Here is a 15,849-nt window from a genome sequence, read left to right as displayed (position 1 = left end):
AGACAGGACCATCTGCTCACTGCCTTACTCTAAACTCTCCAATCCCACACACATTCACAGATGCAAGAGTCGATTTTGTTTAGAAATTTATTAGACCTAACTGACATGTTACCGTACAAATAGTTATTTATGCATATTTGTCTGGTTTTAGCCACTTTAGTTTCTCTCAGAATCCCCCAAAGTTTTCTCAAATCACATATCACTTTACAAATAGAGTGCCAAGGACCAGAGTCCTTTTCAAGAATTTCCATCACATTTATGGGAAGCAGTTAATCAGTGCATAGTTCTCATTTCCACGTAAATGATATATATGGCTTTATAGGTGCCCCCCCCCCCACTCCACACGCCTCAGACCCACCAAGCTCCAACAGAAACACTGAAATGGAAAGAGCAAGCACAGGCAAATGCCACTGACTTGGTGGCCCCATGTCCTCTTCACTGTTCCTGCTGCTCTTTCCCATCCCTCCCAGCTGCCCTGAGTAAATCTGATTTATCACAGAAAACTGACATTCTTACATTCATAGACAGGAACACTTTCATTCTCTTGTTTTGATGCAAATTATTGCCCAAACTGTTACGTAGCTTTAAATAAAATCAACCTGGCTAAGTCTAGATTGTTTTGATCTTCACAGACTAGAACAGGAACCATCGATTAAAGTTCCGGGCCTGGTGTGGGAGAGTGTTAGGGGGCAAAAAGGCAAAGGTCATGAGATGGTACAGAGGAGTCATCTTGGAAAGACCCGGCCTGTCCCTGACCTCAGCTTTGTTAGCGTTAATTTCCTTATCTGTCGTGGACTGAGTGACAGGCACCACAGTGACCTCTCACCCGCTTTCACCCTTGCTTACTCACGGTATCACCAGAGGCTTCCACCCAGACACAACTTACACCACAGAGGTGCTGATGCTTTCTGAGTGACCCCTGGACACAGTAAGGACCTGCTGCAGCAACGGCCAGGGCCAACACGTGAGGAGGCTCTCAGCCCAGCTCCCCTCCAGCCCACCACTGTGGGGATGGGGCGTAAGAACCAACGGGAGAGAAGAGAGGCCTTAACCAGAGCCAGGAACGCTGTGCTCCAGCTCGGATGTACTGGCTGAAATCAAGGACCCCCACACACAGCCCAATCCACAATTCTAGTTTCTCTGGGTCTTTTATGATTTCTTTCCGTTTTTATCACTCAGCAAACACTAAGCTCTTACTATGGCTATAAAAAATACCCAGTAATGTTAGCTGAAGGGAAAATAATCAGAAATTCAGAAGTCACTGCAGCATTTAAAAAAATGTATCAGCCGGGCAGTGGTGGGGCACACCTTTAATCCCAGCACTTGGGAGGCAGAGCCAGGCGGATCTCTGTGAGTTCGAGGCCAGCCTGGTCTACAGAGCGAGATCCAGGACAGGCACCAAAACTACACAGAGAAACCCTGTCTTGAAAAACAAAACAAAACAAAACAAAAAAAATTATCAGTGTGCATGGTCCATTACTGGTCCCACTTCTCACATCACAAGTTGATAAGATACTCACATGATTAAAAACTTAAGCCTAGTAAGACCCTGTGACAAAACCTGATGCTCATTCCAAACACTAGCGGGTCTTCAGTTTCAGCTGAGGGTACACTACAGTGATGAGGCCGGCCACCGAGGACACGAGACCTCCAAGTCCTACGATGCCAAGATTGGACTTGTAGATCCCGAGCTGGTTCAAAGGGATGAGGATGTCACAGAAGTTCTTCACCGTGTCTAGGAGCAAGGGAGGGTGGCGCTTCAGAGATCGGAACAAGAGCAGGATAAAGGACTGGAGCCATTCGGCTTCTTCGTGGACCACACTGTGCCCAGGAGGGTCCCGGGATGATTTCTCCCTCTTGGCCCTGTCCCGGGCAACCCAATCCATCTGTAGCAAGATCTCATACAGATCCCGGACCAGGCTCAGCAGGAGGAAGTAGTAGTAGTGGCGGGCCGCCCACATTTGCCATTTCTCTCTGTTGACTCCAGAGGTAAGACCCACACTCTTCACCCAGAGGACAGTGTCACAGACGTAATAAATCACACGGTTCAGATTGGCTAGCGTAAGGCAGAAGCGGGGCACGAGGTCTGTGACTCGGATGCTCTGTTCAGTTGCCTGGATGGCGTGGACCACGTTGCCTAGTCTGAACCCTGTAAAAAGAACCCACAGAATCAGCACTTGATTAGTACCCAACGGGAGGCAGAAGCCCTGGGACAAGACTTCAGAACGTAGCAGCTGATGTCAGTTGAGGCTCACAGTCTTAGCTGACGAAAGAAGGAGCCTTACAGTGATCCTGCAAAGCCCAAAAGACAGCGACCTTCACCCCATTCCAAGGCGTGCCTTAACGTTCATTTCCAGTATACTCCAGACAAGGTTAATCATGGGTGTGTGTTATTATGTTTGAGTGTTAACCTCTACACTTCAGACACAAGAATACTTAACACGAGCTCCAGGTTCAGCATTCTTATATATTTGATTTCCCATTTGTGGTAGTTTAAAGAAGAACGCCACCCGCCCCCACAGGTTCATAGTTGAATGCTTAGTCACCAGGGAGACAACTCTTTGGAGACAACTCTTTGGTAGGATTAGAAGGATCAGGAGGTGTGGCCTTGTTGGAAGAAGTGCATCACTAGAGACGGGCGTTGAGGTTTCAAAAGTCCATCCCAGGCCCAGGCCCAGTCTCATAGTCTCTCAGTTTCTCTCCCCCACCCCCGCCCTCTCTCTTCCCGCCCCCTCTCTTTTCCTCCCCTCTCTCTCTCTCTTGGCCTATGGATCAAGATGTAGCTCTTAACTACTTCTCCAGAACTACACTTGCCCACCGCCATGCTCCCAGCCACAATGATAATGGACTAAGTCTCTGAAACTGTCAGCAAGCCCCCAATTAAATTGCTTCCTGTATGAGAGTTGGCTTGGTCATGGTGTCTCTTCACAGCAATAGAACAGTGACTAAGACACCATCCAAAGGCTGCCTTTGGAAAAGCAGCATTATCATTTGATTATCATTCTAGCCAATCTTCCTCTGGCTAACTATGGGAGAAGAACACCGAGAAATGGTAGCTGAGGGGCTGTGGTGATCAGCAGTCACATGGAGCTTCTAGATGAATTCATCAACCACTGTGATGCGTACCCTTACATAAGCACGCAATTAGTCACCTGGGATCATCCATGCATAGGTATTTACCGGGCACCCAGAGATGGGTTATTTGACTTAGTAACTGCCCAGAAGCAGCTACTCTCCCAACACTTACAATCTCAGAAGAGCACTTGACATTATTTTACCACGATCTAATACAGAGCAGTATATGAAATGACAGCTTCAAAACTGGAGTTTCAAGTTCTCATTCCAGCTCTTGGGCCAGTTGGCTGAATGACACTGGATAAGTACCTTCTGGACTTTCAAGACCAGTGAAATCCTAAAGGACACTTTAGCAATTGACAGTCTAGAGAATTTATGACAGAATTTCTAATCTTGGCCTTAAAAGACATCCAGAAATCTTACCCAACCTTCCCCAGCCCTCTTGTTGACTATTTAAGTCTTCTCTCTCTGCCAAACCAGTTTTTTGGTTTGACACTGATCCTCCAGGACAACGGTTTGAATCTAAAAGTCTTGAGCCTCTACTAGAGGAAACCTCCCTTTCAGAATACTGTGTCTCTCCAGACACAGCTTAAATCCTACCTCCTTCAAAATACTTTTTTCCTCTACTCCAGGCATCATAAAGGGCACTAAATATTATTTATAACATGTTATTTTATCTCTCTCATAAAGCTGAGGAAAGCTCCTTTATGAAGTAGGTACTCAAAACAACTCATCAATATGGGGTGAACTACATCCCACTCTAATATATCTGCTGATCTACTGTTGAAACATCTGCTTTTTGTCAAACAATGGAGTCAGGCACACAACTGTTATGAGAAGTATGGGATTCCCCAGGATGACTGACATGAAAGTGTATCCATCAGTGAAAACTGCTACCATCGTGCTTTGCCTTTCACATGAAATTACCAGGCAAACTGTCTCAGAAAATGTATTCATTCAGATCCTCCACTAATCCTCAATAGATGAGGAGGAAGGGCACAGGGTCTAGGATATGGCTATTCTGTCCTACACAACTTAAGGGCTTCTGCTAGACTGAAGCTCGAGGTGGGCATTGCCAAGACGTTCTTGGAACTGAAGTGAACTAGCACACCATGTGCCCCCCAGGTATGACTATGCTGGAGGAACTAGTATGGTACCAAATTTGACCAAAGGAAGACATCTGTGAATGGTCCACAGTGAAACACTGGACCTTTACTGTCAGCTTCACTGGGTGAGGAGAAATGAAGAACCGGAAAGCATGCTGTAGATTCCAGGGACTGAGGCTAAGGACTTTAAACCAGAAGCCACTGTCCCTCTCAAGACGGGTACTTACATTTACGGCCAGTGCTCACACTGGACTCCAGACTCTTGAGTTTCATTACCACCTCCTCTTTGCCAGCTTTAGACTCTAACAGATATCTAAGCAACATGCATGCGTGTTGAGTGGCTCTGTAATGGAAAAAAAAAATGAGGAAAATGGTTTACAAACCAAATAAAATTTGATTCATGAAGGGAAGGAGAAGCATAGGCTCTAAAAGCAAAGAGAAACATGGTGCTGAGGCAGGACTTCTGGGGAGGTTTCTCACACTGAAGCTCTTACAAAAGCGACATTCTGCAACAGTCCTTGCACAGGAGGGCCAAAGGGTGAAGAGGCAATGGAAATGCAACACAAAGGTTAGGCGAGGACTCTGCAGCTGTGCAGGGCATAGCTCCCCCAGAGCCCTTTGCTGGCATAGGAAGATGCTGTAGTCAAAGGAAGAAATGCACAGGGATGTCTCTCGGGTCCACAAAGGTCCACGTGTGCTATTTGCCCCTGTGCAGAAAGATTTTCCGATTTCCTAGATGGACTTTCCTGCCACATAGTTTAAACTTACTATTTAAGTGACAGGAAACAAACTCAAAACCCAGGTGAAAAGTCCAGTCTCAATATTTAGTTTTTAAGACTAAAGGACCAAATACACGCCGATATACAAATTAGCAGGTACGGTGCTTGTCCTTCAAACCAATTAGTATTTTATATAAACTGCTTAGTAATACTGTACATCCAATAGTGATCATTATTGCACCAGCAATGGTGACAATATCATGGCAATAAATAAATTAGAATCCCAAACATCCAAATGTAGCTGCAGCCTACCTAGTAAAAGTAGGTTCTAGGCCAGGTGTGGTAGTGTACACCTTGATTCTCAGCACTCAGGAGGCAGAGGAAGGTAATCAGGGCCAGCCTGGTCTACATAGAGAATTCCAGGCCAGCCAGGGCTATATAGTGCAACTCTGTCTCATACAAGACAAAAGACCAACAACAAACAACCAAAACCAGGAGGTGCTGGTCCCTACTGTCTTAGAGCTGCATTGGAGTCCCTGTATGATTCAGATATTCTTCTCAGGAAAACTAGGGGCACAGGGCTGGTGCCTCATGCCTACAATCCCAGCACTCAGGAGGCTGAGACAAGGGGACTGTGGTGGCAGTCTGGGCTACAGAGTAAGATTTTCTCAGAATAAATAAATCAATCCTCCCCAAAGTGGTACATTTTCCACAATGATGAGCTAGTTCAGGGTAATGAAGTAAATTGAGGAGGAGCAGAAGACAGATTCCACTTTCCGGCCAGAGGGCTCAAACTGCTCATATCAGAACATCCTCCTCTCTCAGAGTTGGTCTAACAGGGAGTAGGTCTGAAAACAAGGCGCTGTTTTAGGAATACTAGTTTGTTTATGGTTATTCAGATCTTAAAAGGGTTGGGAAATAAAATTTTGCTGAATACCTATATCCTAAATTACTATTTCCTTAAAAGACATTGTGGGGTACATTCTGGGCACACTAGAATGATAGATTTTTAATGGGGGCATGTGTATTGTCAAGCATTTTGAAAACCTATCAAGTTAAACAGAAGGCAGTACGACTAAGTTCAGAGGTGGGCCCTGGAGTCAACTGTGTGGACTTGCATTGCTCGGCTCTGCACATTAGATCTTTTCAACGTCCTGCTTCAGTTTCCCTGTATGTGAAACTGGGGTATTGAAGAATCTCCTCCACAGACTGCAATGAAGTTGTACAGCTGCTCTCCTGACGTCGCATTACTAGAATTTTTCTTACTTACATGTTTAGTTTAATATTAATAGTTGACCACAACACCTAGAAGAGAAGAGTTGTTAAATCATTTTTTTCCTTTCCTTTTCTTTTAAATAATCATTGAGCAACCTTCAGGCCAATTTCTCTTTTAAAATAAGTGGAGGATTAGTTTCAGACACTCATTGGTGCTTTTCAAAAGTACACCGTGTACTTCGGAGGTATCGTTCAAACACTTTTTCCATTGTACTTTCTACAGTTTACAAGGCTTTTTAACACTCAGTATCTCCAAGACACAGACTGAGCCAAAACGTAAGATCAAGAAGATAAAACTGTCTTTCCGGGAGGACTTCATCTGGCGCTCCAAGCCACGGGTGTCCTGCTTCCTTGGGTACAAAAGAAATCCAAAGTTTCTCTCGAAAAGAAATCTCTAGGAAAGAAGTTGAGCGTTGGGGACTCAGTTTCCCTCTTTGGGGTAAAGTTAGGAGACAAGGCGGGCTCACAGACTGCTGTCACATCCAGAGGCACCGGGGTGGCTGGCGCGCACAGCCCCATTGAATGGGGGGGGCGGGGAGGGGCTCGGATCCCAACTCCCAGTGGGAGCTGGCCGCGTCCTCGTGCCTCGATTTCCCGGACTGTTACCTCCTTCTCCGAGGGGAGGAAATACTGGGTCCGGACGGGACAGGGCTGGAGGCCGACGGCACCTGGCTCACCTGAAAAGTCGGTCCCGGCCCTGGCTCTGGTTGGCGAAGCGGATGAAGGCGTCCATGGCTCGCACCCACAGCCATGCGTCGAGCCCGGCTCTCTCGTGGGTCCTCCGGGCCGCCGCGGGTCCCAGGGGACGGTCGGGATCAGGGTAGCCGCGGAGTGGGTGGGACGAGGTTTCTCCGCCCACACGGGGGTGGACACACCTTCGGAAGCACGGCGTGCCAGGGTTCCGGTTGGGACCGGAAGTACTAGTTGCTAAAGCGACGCCAAGTCGCAAGTCGGGTGTGAGCAGAGCTACGTCCCACAAGGTCGGCTGTAGTGGCCTTCCCGCCTCGTTCCCAGGTCGGGGGCACCGAGTGGGTCAGTCCCCTCCCTGCCCCAGGCGTCCCGGTGTGCTCAGGTACCCACGAACCCCACCTGGAATGCTAAATGTTCTTCTCCTGCCGAGGACCCCGCCCCCCCCAACTCTTCTTTTGGAGACCATGGGATTCATCATCTCCCTGTGCCAGGCCACAGAGCTAAGCCAGTCTTGGAGTGTGTTTCCTAGCTGCAGAGAGAGATAAAGTGGGAGGATTTTCTATTAGGACTATTGAAAACCAAATGATTTTTTTTCCCCCGGGGAAATCCTAAAAGGCTCGACGTGAACCACGTGCAGGCAAGGGAGATCGTAGCGACATTGCACAGCTGGTCACTGGTTCTGTGGAGCTTGAAGATGGAGCCTCACTTGTCATTTTCTCCTTCTCACCATCGCTCCCTACCTTCTGCCTCTTCCTCTGTCCCTGTTTTTCTGTTCGCTTCTCTCATCTGCCTTTATTTACCCCCATCCCTGACCCTGATAGCTAGGGTGGGATTATCATCTTGAAACACAGCCTCAATCATGTCACCCTACTTTCTTAGAGGATTCCCCAGAGGCGCTTTTCTAAGGATGGGGTCACATCTGCGTTGCCAGTCTTCTCTGAAAACCTCTCTGCCAGGACCTCTCAGCGACGGTTCTCTAGCCAGCTGTGCTACACACTTCACTGATCCCCGCAGGGACCTGGGCCACCTCCACTGCACACTGTACGCCGTATATAGCCTTCTCTTGTCTGGCACTCTCTCCTAATGCTCTACGTGGTACCAGGGACATCAGGGCTCCCTTTTGTGAGTTAGTAAAAGAGTTTAGAAACAGACTCAGAAGGAAGCTGGAAGGAAATTTTATCGAGCGTTGGAAAGAAAAATCAAGGCAGGCAAAGTGTAAATCTCAGTAGATTCCAGTATAGAGAGATGAAGAGAGAGAAAGAGAAAGCCATGCTTTTTTGCAGTGGACATTGGCAAGCAGCACCATGGTGGAAGAAGATGGGACTGGAGCTTCAGAGAAAGAGTGAGAACACTCAGAGCCCCTGACCGAAGCTCTGCAAGCACCCGCTTGCAAGTGATTTTATAAGATGCTCTCTACAGGCACTAAGTAAGGTCTCCCCCGTTTCTCGTCTTTATTCCCTGCATGGGACCTATCCCTAACACTTGCAGGCATGGCATAAAAGTATACTCCAGACCTGCGTACTCTATGTTTAGATATTTGAAAGTTGTACAAGTAACAAGCGTTTAAGTGTGTTCTCTTTCCTGGGTTGACATACACTCTCACGATAACACGGAAAGCCAGGCTGACTTTTAGAATTCTAAGGCTCCTTGAAATATCCGCAAACACAGCTGGGATGTAGCAATGTATGGAGAAATGGCTCCCAGACTTTTCCCGATCCTCCTCTGGTCTCCCGCTCTCACCTACACTGCTAAAAGGGAATGTATGGATACTCTAAACTGCATTCGAATTCTGCCCTATACCTCCACAGACAGCTGTGCTGTAGGCAGCTTTCAGGTCTGCTTGTGCTCATGGTAACATCTGGCTCTCCCTCCAGGAGAAAGTAGGAAAAAGGCTTAATGCAGACCCTGGTATCATTTGGGCAGTGATTTCCATGGACTTGACTGGAAGAGGGAAATAAGGTGTTAGGTAAGAATATCCACTTGGCTCCATGAATTACAAATCCTTTGCAGAAGAAAGTGCCATTGGGAAAATGAGCCGTCCTCTCTAAGAGCATGGCTCAGGCCTTACCCTTCTCTCATCCTCCTTCCCCTCTCCCCATCAACTGTCCACCCTACTTTCGTGTCTTTTTTTTTTTTTTTTTTTTTTGCAGGGGGCGGGGTTTGCTTTGTGAGCACTGGGTTTAACCAGGGCTCCTTTGAGCATGGCTCTAGAGCAAACAGTAAGACTTGGTTGAGTACTGGCTCGGTACCAATTACTCTGCTAGGCTCACTGCCTAGGAACCACAATAAACGGATGAGTACAGCATGTTGATCTGGCAGATGACAGAACATGGACACAGGTGTGCTGTTCCTTCTACAGGGGTGTTAGGTTCCGATCACCCGTTTTCTGTGTGTTCCTGCATTTTCAGCAATACCACAGAAATGTCATCGTAGCGTGTATGTTTTTTATTCTGATTTCTTTCACTTACCACAGTGCCCTTGAGATTCATTCATGTTGTACATATCAGAACTTGGTAATTTTTTTAGTTATCCATTCACCCACTGAAGTACACCTGTGTGGTCTCTGGTTTGGGGCATAAAAATGGCTGTATTTAAGTACAGATTTTCATATGAACCTTATTTTTTTTTTGTTTTTCTTGTGTAAATACATAGGAAAGTGATTGCTGAATCATACAGAGGGTTTAACTTTGTAAGAAACTACCAAACCATGTTCCATCCTAGCCGCGTTCTTTATTTTCCCACTGGGAGTGTGAGCGTTTAATCTGCTTGCCTAGCCATAAAACAGCTAATGGTTTCCCCTTTGGTGTGCCTAGAAATAATGTGGTCATTGTGCATAAGGCTTGCAAGTGTTTTTATTTCCACTCCTAGAACTGGAATGACGGGACTGCATTATGTTTAACTTTTTAAGAAGACACCAAACTCTTTTAAGAATTGTTTATTCTTAGACAATTTCATACACATGTGTAATTCACGCATCCATCCCTCTGCCATCTTACCCTTCTCTCTCCCTCGACATCACCTCTCCCCCCCACCATCACCCCCCCACACACACACTTTCATGTCTTGTTTTTTGTTTTGTTCTGTGACATATAACTAGGGCCACCCTGTGGGCATGGGTGTGAAGCTATTCCCTGGACCACAAGTAACTTGTCGGCCCGTGGCTACATCCCGGACGACAATGACTTTCTCCCCCAGTCAGCTCTTAATTTTTCTGGTCGAGGCAGGGTGGGGCCTCACGAGACCCTCCTCCATCTGTGACTTAATGTTTAAGGAGTCTTGTGCAGACTCTCTGCAGGTAACTGCAGCTGCTGTGAGTGTACAGTCCCCAGCCATGCCATGCTCCTGAGACACACTTTCACAGTACAGCAGTCCTCCTGCCTCCACCATCTGGCCCTTGTATTCTTCCCACTCCATCTTTTGAAAAGTTCCCTGAGCATTGGAGAGGGGGATGTGGGTGTCCCTTTTCAGGCTGAGCATTTAGCAATCACTCATCCTTAGCGCCTTACCAGCCACGAACCTTTGCACTAACCACAATTCACTGCAGAGAGGCTTCTTTGAGCAAGGCTGAGGACAGCGATAGTCTGCGGGTATAAATGTAAAGATTTAGGAGGCAGTTTGACAACATATCCACTTAGCAAAACAAGAGTAGTGGTTTTCTGCTAGTGCCTCTGATCTTCCTGGTCCCCAGGCTTTGGCCAGGTCCACAGTACCCCTCCTAGAGAGTGGGCCTCTGATCCCGTCAGAAACCAGCAATGGTTATCCCATAATAATCATGCCATCATTGCACCGGTAAGCAAAGTACTCATTGACTAATACATTGGTATTATGGCATTCAGGGTCCAGGTCACCACCGCTGACTCCCCTGCTTCTGAGATCAACATTATCAACCTCCTCATGCATGAATAAAAATCTTTTTTAAATTATATTTTTAATAGCTTATCAAGTAGAAGATCCATGCGCCTTTCTTCAGATGTTGTTAGTTTTGGTTCATCCTTTCCCTGTCCTCCATCTTCCCAGCCACCCCTGTTGGAAGCTTGCCACTCTCGTATCCCTTCCATTTTTGGGTCCCATGTGTCCTACCATCCCCACCTCCTTAAAGCCTCCCACCCCCCATGGCCCATTTGTCAATTCCAGGTCTCTACAGACATTCCAAGTTAGACAAACAAACCTAAAGTCAAAGCCATGAGCCACATCTGAGAGAGAACATGGGACATTGAACTCTGAGCCCGGGTTACTTCACTCAGTATAGTGTTTTTCAGTTCCAGCCATTTTCCAGCAAATTTTAGAAATTAATTTTTCATTACAACTAAATAAAATTCCAGTGTCTATGTAGCACGTCGTCATTATCCGTTGATCAGTTGGTAGACATCTAGGCCTAGCAGCGATGACCATGGGTGAGCAGGTATCCGTGTGTTAGCCTAGAGTCCCTTGAATATGTGTGACAATAATGGACTAAACCTCTGAACTGTAAGCCAGCCTCAGTGAAATGTTTTCCTTTGTAAGAATTGCCGTGGTCGTGGTGTCTCTTCACAGCAATAGAAACCCTCACTAAGATAAAGACCATACCTCCTAATCCTTCCTAAACAGTTCCCCCAATTGGTAATGAGGCATTCAAATATATAAGTTTATGGGGGCCATTCTCATTCAAACCACGACAGTACTGTATCCCTATTAATTTTTCTGTCCTTTTAATCTGCAAGTGGAGCATTGGAATCTTTGGCTCTGATTGTTAAGTTTTTTGTTTGTTTGTTTGTTTTGTTTTGAGACAGGTTCTCACTATGAGAACTGAGAGATCTGCCTGCCTTTGCCTCCCTGATGCTGGGATTAAAGGTATGCACCAGGGGCTGGAGAGAGAGCTCATTAAGAGCACTTGTTGCTCTTCCAGAGGACCCAGGTTTCGTTTCTAGCACCTACATGGTATCTTACAACCACCCAAAACTCCAATTCCAGGGGATCTGATGCCATCTTCTGACTTATACAGGCACCAGACACGCATGTGGTGTACACACATACATATGTGCAGGCAAAAACATACACACATATAAAATAAGAATAAATAAATCTTTAAAGGTATATACGTCCACACCTGGCATGCTAACTCTGATATCTGCAACAGTTCTGAGTTGGGTTCAGTTCTTTGATGTTTCTCTTTAGTATGGCTTATATTCACTGTCCACATGCTAGGTCATTTTTATTGTGTCCCAAACATTGCTAATTTCACATCATTGGATGCTGGGTTTTTCAATCTATCCATTAGCATATATTAAAGATGCTGGATTTTTTTATTTAATTTTAATTCATAATCATAAACTCACCTCTGCAATCCAGCTAGGGCATGGAGGAGAATAAAGATAATATGGAGCCAGGCAGTGGTGGCACATGCCTTTGATTCCAGCACTCGGGAGGCAGAGGCAAACAGATCTCTGTGAGTTCGGGGCCAGCCTGCTCTACAGAGCTAGTTCCAGGACGGCCAGGGCTTCACAGAGAAACCCTGTCTAGGGGGAAAAAAAAAGTAATATGGAACTCAAAGACCTGCAGTGAGGTGTAACTGGAGCCTTTTCTCTGTCCCACTTGGTCCCACAGCAGCTTATAAAATAATCACTCAGAGGCTTAATGTTAATTGCAAACTGTTTGGCCTATGGCTCAGGTTTATTACTAGCTAGCTCTTACATCTGAAATTAACCCGTTTCTATTAATCTACGTATCGCCGCGTGGCCAGTAGCATTACCAGTACTTTCACATCTTGCTTCTTGGGCGGCTCAATGGAGACTCTCCGACTCCGACCTCTTCTCCCTGTATCTCTGCTTGGATTTCCTGCCTGGGTATATGCTGCCAATGCAGCTTCTTTATTAACCAATGGTAATAACACATATTCACAGCGTACAGAAAGATATCCCACAGCAGTGAGGGTACAAAACTCATGGGATTTTGTGAGCAAATGGGGTGCTGGGGCTGGTTAAGATGCACAGGTCAAAAGTATCAGAGTTCCTTCAATCCCAACACTCAGGAGACAGAGGCAGGTGGATCTCTGTGATTTTAAGGCCAACCTGATCTAACTAGAAACATCAAGGGCTACATAGTGTGACCCTGTCTCAAAAACAACAACGACAACAGACAGTATCAGAGCTTTCCACAATCAGCAGTGGAGATCCTGCTGATCCTGCCTTTCCTGGACCCAGAGTGCCCCATGGCTTCCATCCTTCACCTTTCCAAAGACCACAGTGTGCCATCCAAACGCTCAGTCTTTACAGTGCAGAAGAAAAACTGAAAACTATTTGTGGTCCAGCATCCACCATGGACAAGATGCCGAGACTGTATGCTTCAGGATGATCTCACCCTCAGATTTCTCCTTGTAGATGGACTTTCCTCCAGTGTCATTATGGTGTGTGAAGTCGCCACTGTGGCCTATCAGTCCTGGACTGTGCAAAGAGGAGCCCATATAAATCCATCTTTTCTCCCTCGTGCTCAGAGCATAAAGATCCCCTGATGTTTTGGAACTCTGTCTGCAAACAGCTTGAAGAAGACACAGTCCAAGGGCTGGCCATCATCCTGGATGTGAAGGACAGGGTGGGGTTTGCCCATGGGGGACAGCAGGTAGCAACAGGGGGCAGAGGCGTTTGCAAAGGGATGCTGGAGTGTTTGGTTTGCTTTGGTTTTTTGTATTCTTGTAAAAGTTCTTAATTTTTTGTTCTAAGACAAAAGTAATTTACATAAAGGCAGTTTGGTCTTCTGCATTCTAATATATCATGTGAGTGATTCTGGTGCAACAATTCATTCTTGGGCTTATTCTTCCCACTACCAAGACTAGATCCTTCTGAATGCTCTACCCACTGGTATGACTTAAGAGATTGTCTAGTCTAGTCTAGCTAGTTAAAGAAAGCACATTATGCCAGGCGGTGGTGCCGCACGCCTTTAATCCCAGCACTCGGGAGGCAGAGCCAGGTGGATCTCTGTGAGTTTGAGGCCAGCCTGGGCTACCAAGTGAGTTCCAGGAAAAGGAGCAAAGCTACACAGAGAAACCCTGTCTCGAAAAACCAAAAAAAAAGAAAGCACATTATTCCTAGCTCTGCATGAGCTCAGCTTACTGTCCTCACTAATGCCCTCAAGTGGTCCTTGCTCCAGTATCAGCTAGCCTCATCTGTCACGTACTAGAAGCATCACATACGTACTCCACTATGCAGTACAGATGGCAGCCAGATCTTTATAGGACTTACAGAGACCACAGCCACTCTATCAGTACAAGACCATACTGCCCTGAGTTAAGCATCTTAAAATGCCTCCTAGTTTTCTCACTAAATGCTTTTGTTGTTGTTGTTTGGTTTTTCGAGACAGGGTTTCTCTGTGTAGCTTTGGAGCTTGTCCTGGAACTTGCTCTGTAAACCAGGCTGGCCTCAAACTCACGGAGATCCACCTGCCTCTGCCTCCCGAGTGCTGGAATTAAAGGCTTGCGCTACCACCGCCCAGCTTCATTAAATCCTTTTTAAAGCTGTGACAGCAGCTGGTGAGATGGCTCAGTGGGTAAAGGCACTTGCCTCCAAGCCTAATGACCTGAGTTCAGTTTCTAGGACTCACATGATGGAAGGAGAGAACCAACTCCTGAAGGTTGTCCCCTGAACCCCACATATCTTAGTTTGGGTTTCTGTTGCTGTGAAGAGACACCGTAACCACAGCAACTCTTTTTTTTTTCAAGACAGGGTTTCTCTGTATAGCTTTGGAGCCTGTCCTGGATTTCACTTTGTAGACCAGGCTGAACTCGAACTCACAGAGATCCACCTGGCTCTGCCTCCGGAGTGCTGGGATTAAAGGCGTGTGCCACCACCACCCGGCGAACGGCAATTCTTATAAAGGAAAACATTTAATTGGGCTTACGGTTTCAGAGATTTAGTCCATTATCATCATGGTGGGACATGGCAGACATGGTGCTGGAGAAGGAGCTGAGAGTTCTACATTTTGATCTGCAGGCAGCAGCAGAAGAGATTGAGTAAGGGCATAGCTTGAGCATCTATGAGACCTCAAAACCCATCTCCACAGTGACACACTTCCTCTAAGAAAGCCACGCCTACTCCAACAAGACCACACCTCCTAATAATGCCACTCCCTATGGGCCAAGCATTCAAACACACCAGTCTGTGGAGCTATACCTATTCAAACCACCACACCACACATGCACTATGGCACACGTGTGTATGTGCATGTGTGAGCACACACACACAAATAAATAGACAAATGTAATTAAAAGGATGATATTTGAAATCTCTTTTACACAGGATTGTATACAACTTTGAAGCTTTTGAAATACAGATTATTTATTCCCTTCCTGTAAGCTTGTACTTTATATAGACATATAGAGGAGAGCTGCTAAGTTGTAACTACTTTAGAAATATCTAATTCTGATTTTTCAGGCTTTTAGTCAGTAGTCTTTCAATGTCTCAGACATTTCTGTAGACTCTTAAAAAATCTCACAGATGCAGAATGCAGGGCACAGGGGTGGGGGGGTGGCAGGGGATGGGGGGAGGTGGCGGGCACCAATGAGATTGATAAGGGAATAGATTACACCACAAAGATTGGAAGTGCCGAGCTGCACCTGATTGGGCCTGAGGAAAGAGAAAGAGGGCTCTCTTTCTGGTGGCTTGACCAGAGCCATTCACAAAGGCACACAGCCGGGCAGAGGGATCAGCTGTAAGTGGGTTCCATTGGAACAAAAGATAGTTACTTATCCTGTCTGGAGGGGAAGAAAGACAACGCAATGCCAGATTTTTCCATCACAATGCACATCATCTTGGGTTAGCCTCGGGGTACCTGTCCCTTCCCGTACCCTTGTCAATATGAAGACCGTATCCCAGGAATGTGGTGGCAATCCTAGGATGCGTAAGGAAGTCCAGTCTGAGACAGAAGGTCCCACAGGATGCTAGAGAAGGCTAGCTTCTTGTTTACCTTTCCTTCAAAGTCTCTTTGCTCACTTTGCTTCTCAGCTTTGAGTGCCA

The 15,849-nt window shown here is 46.3% G+C and overlaps 1 protein-coding gene across 2 annotated transcripts; it reads right to left on the bottom strand.

Moving 5' to 3' along the window:
* Window positions 1–423: 423 nt before the first annotated feature.
* On the bottom strand, window positions 424–7,033 carry Pex11a (peroxisomal biogenesis factor 11 alpha). Of its 2 annotated transcripts, none has more exons than XM_059272624.1 (3): window positions 6,853–7,033; window positions 4,409–4,524; window positions 424–2,149 (listed from the first exon to the last, which is right to left on the bottom strand). In XM_059272624.1, exons 1-3 carry the CDS (start codon window positions 6,906–6,908, stop codon window positions 1,581–1,583), a joined length of 741 nt encoding a protein of 246 aa, XP_059128607.1. In that variant the 5' UTR covers window positions 6,909–7,033; the 3' UTR covers window positions 424–1,580. The 2 variants fall into 2 exon arrangements, with proteins under 2 accessions (XP_059128607.1, XP_059128618.1); XM_059272635.1 differs by having other exon boundaries at window positions 6,171–6,967.
* Between the last annotated feature and the right edge of the window lie 8,816 nt (window positions 7,034–15,849).

Source organism: Peromyscus eremicus, chromosome 1 (assembly GCF_949786415.1).
Source record: "Peromyscus eremicus chromosome 1, PerEre_H2_v1, whole genome shotgun sequence".
NCBI lineage: Eukaryota > Metazoa > Chordata > Mammalia > Rodentia > Cricetidae > Peromyscus > Peromyscus eremicus.
This window is presented reverse-complemented; position numbering and strand designations above follow the sequence as displayed.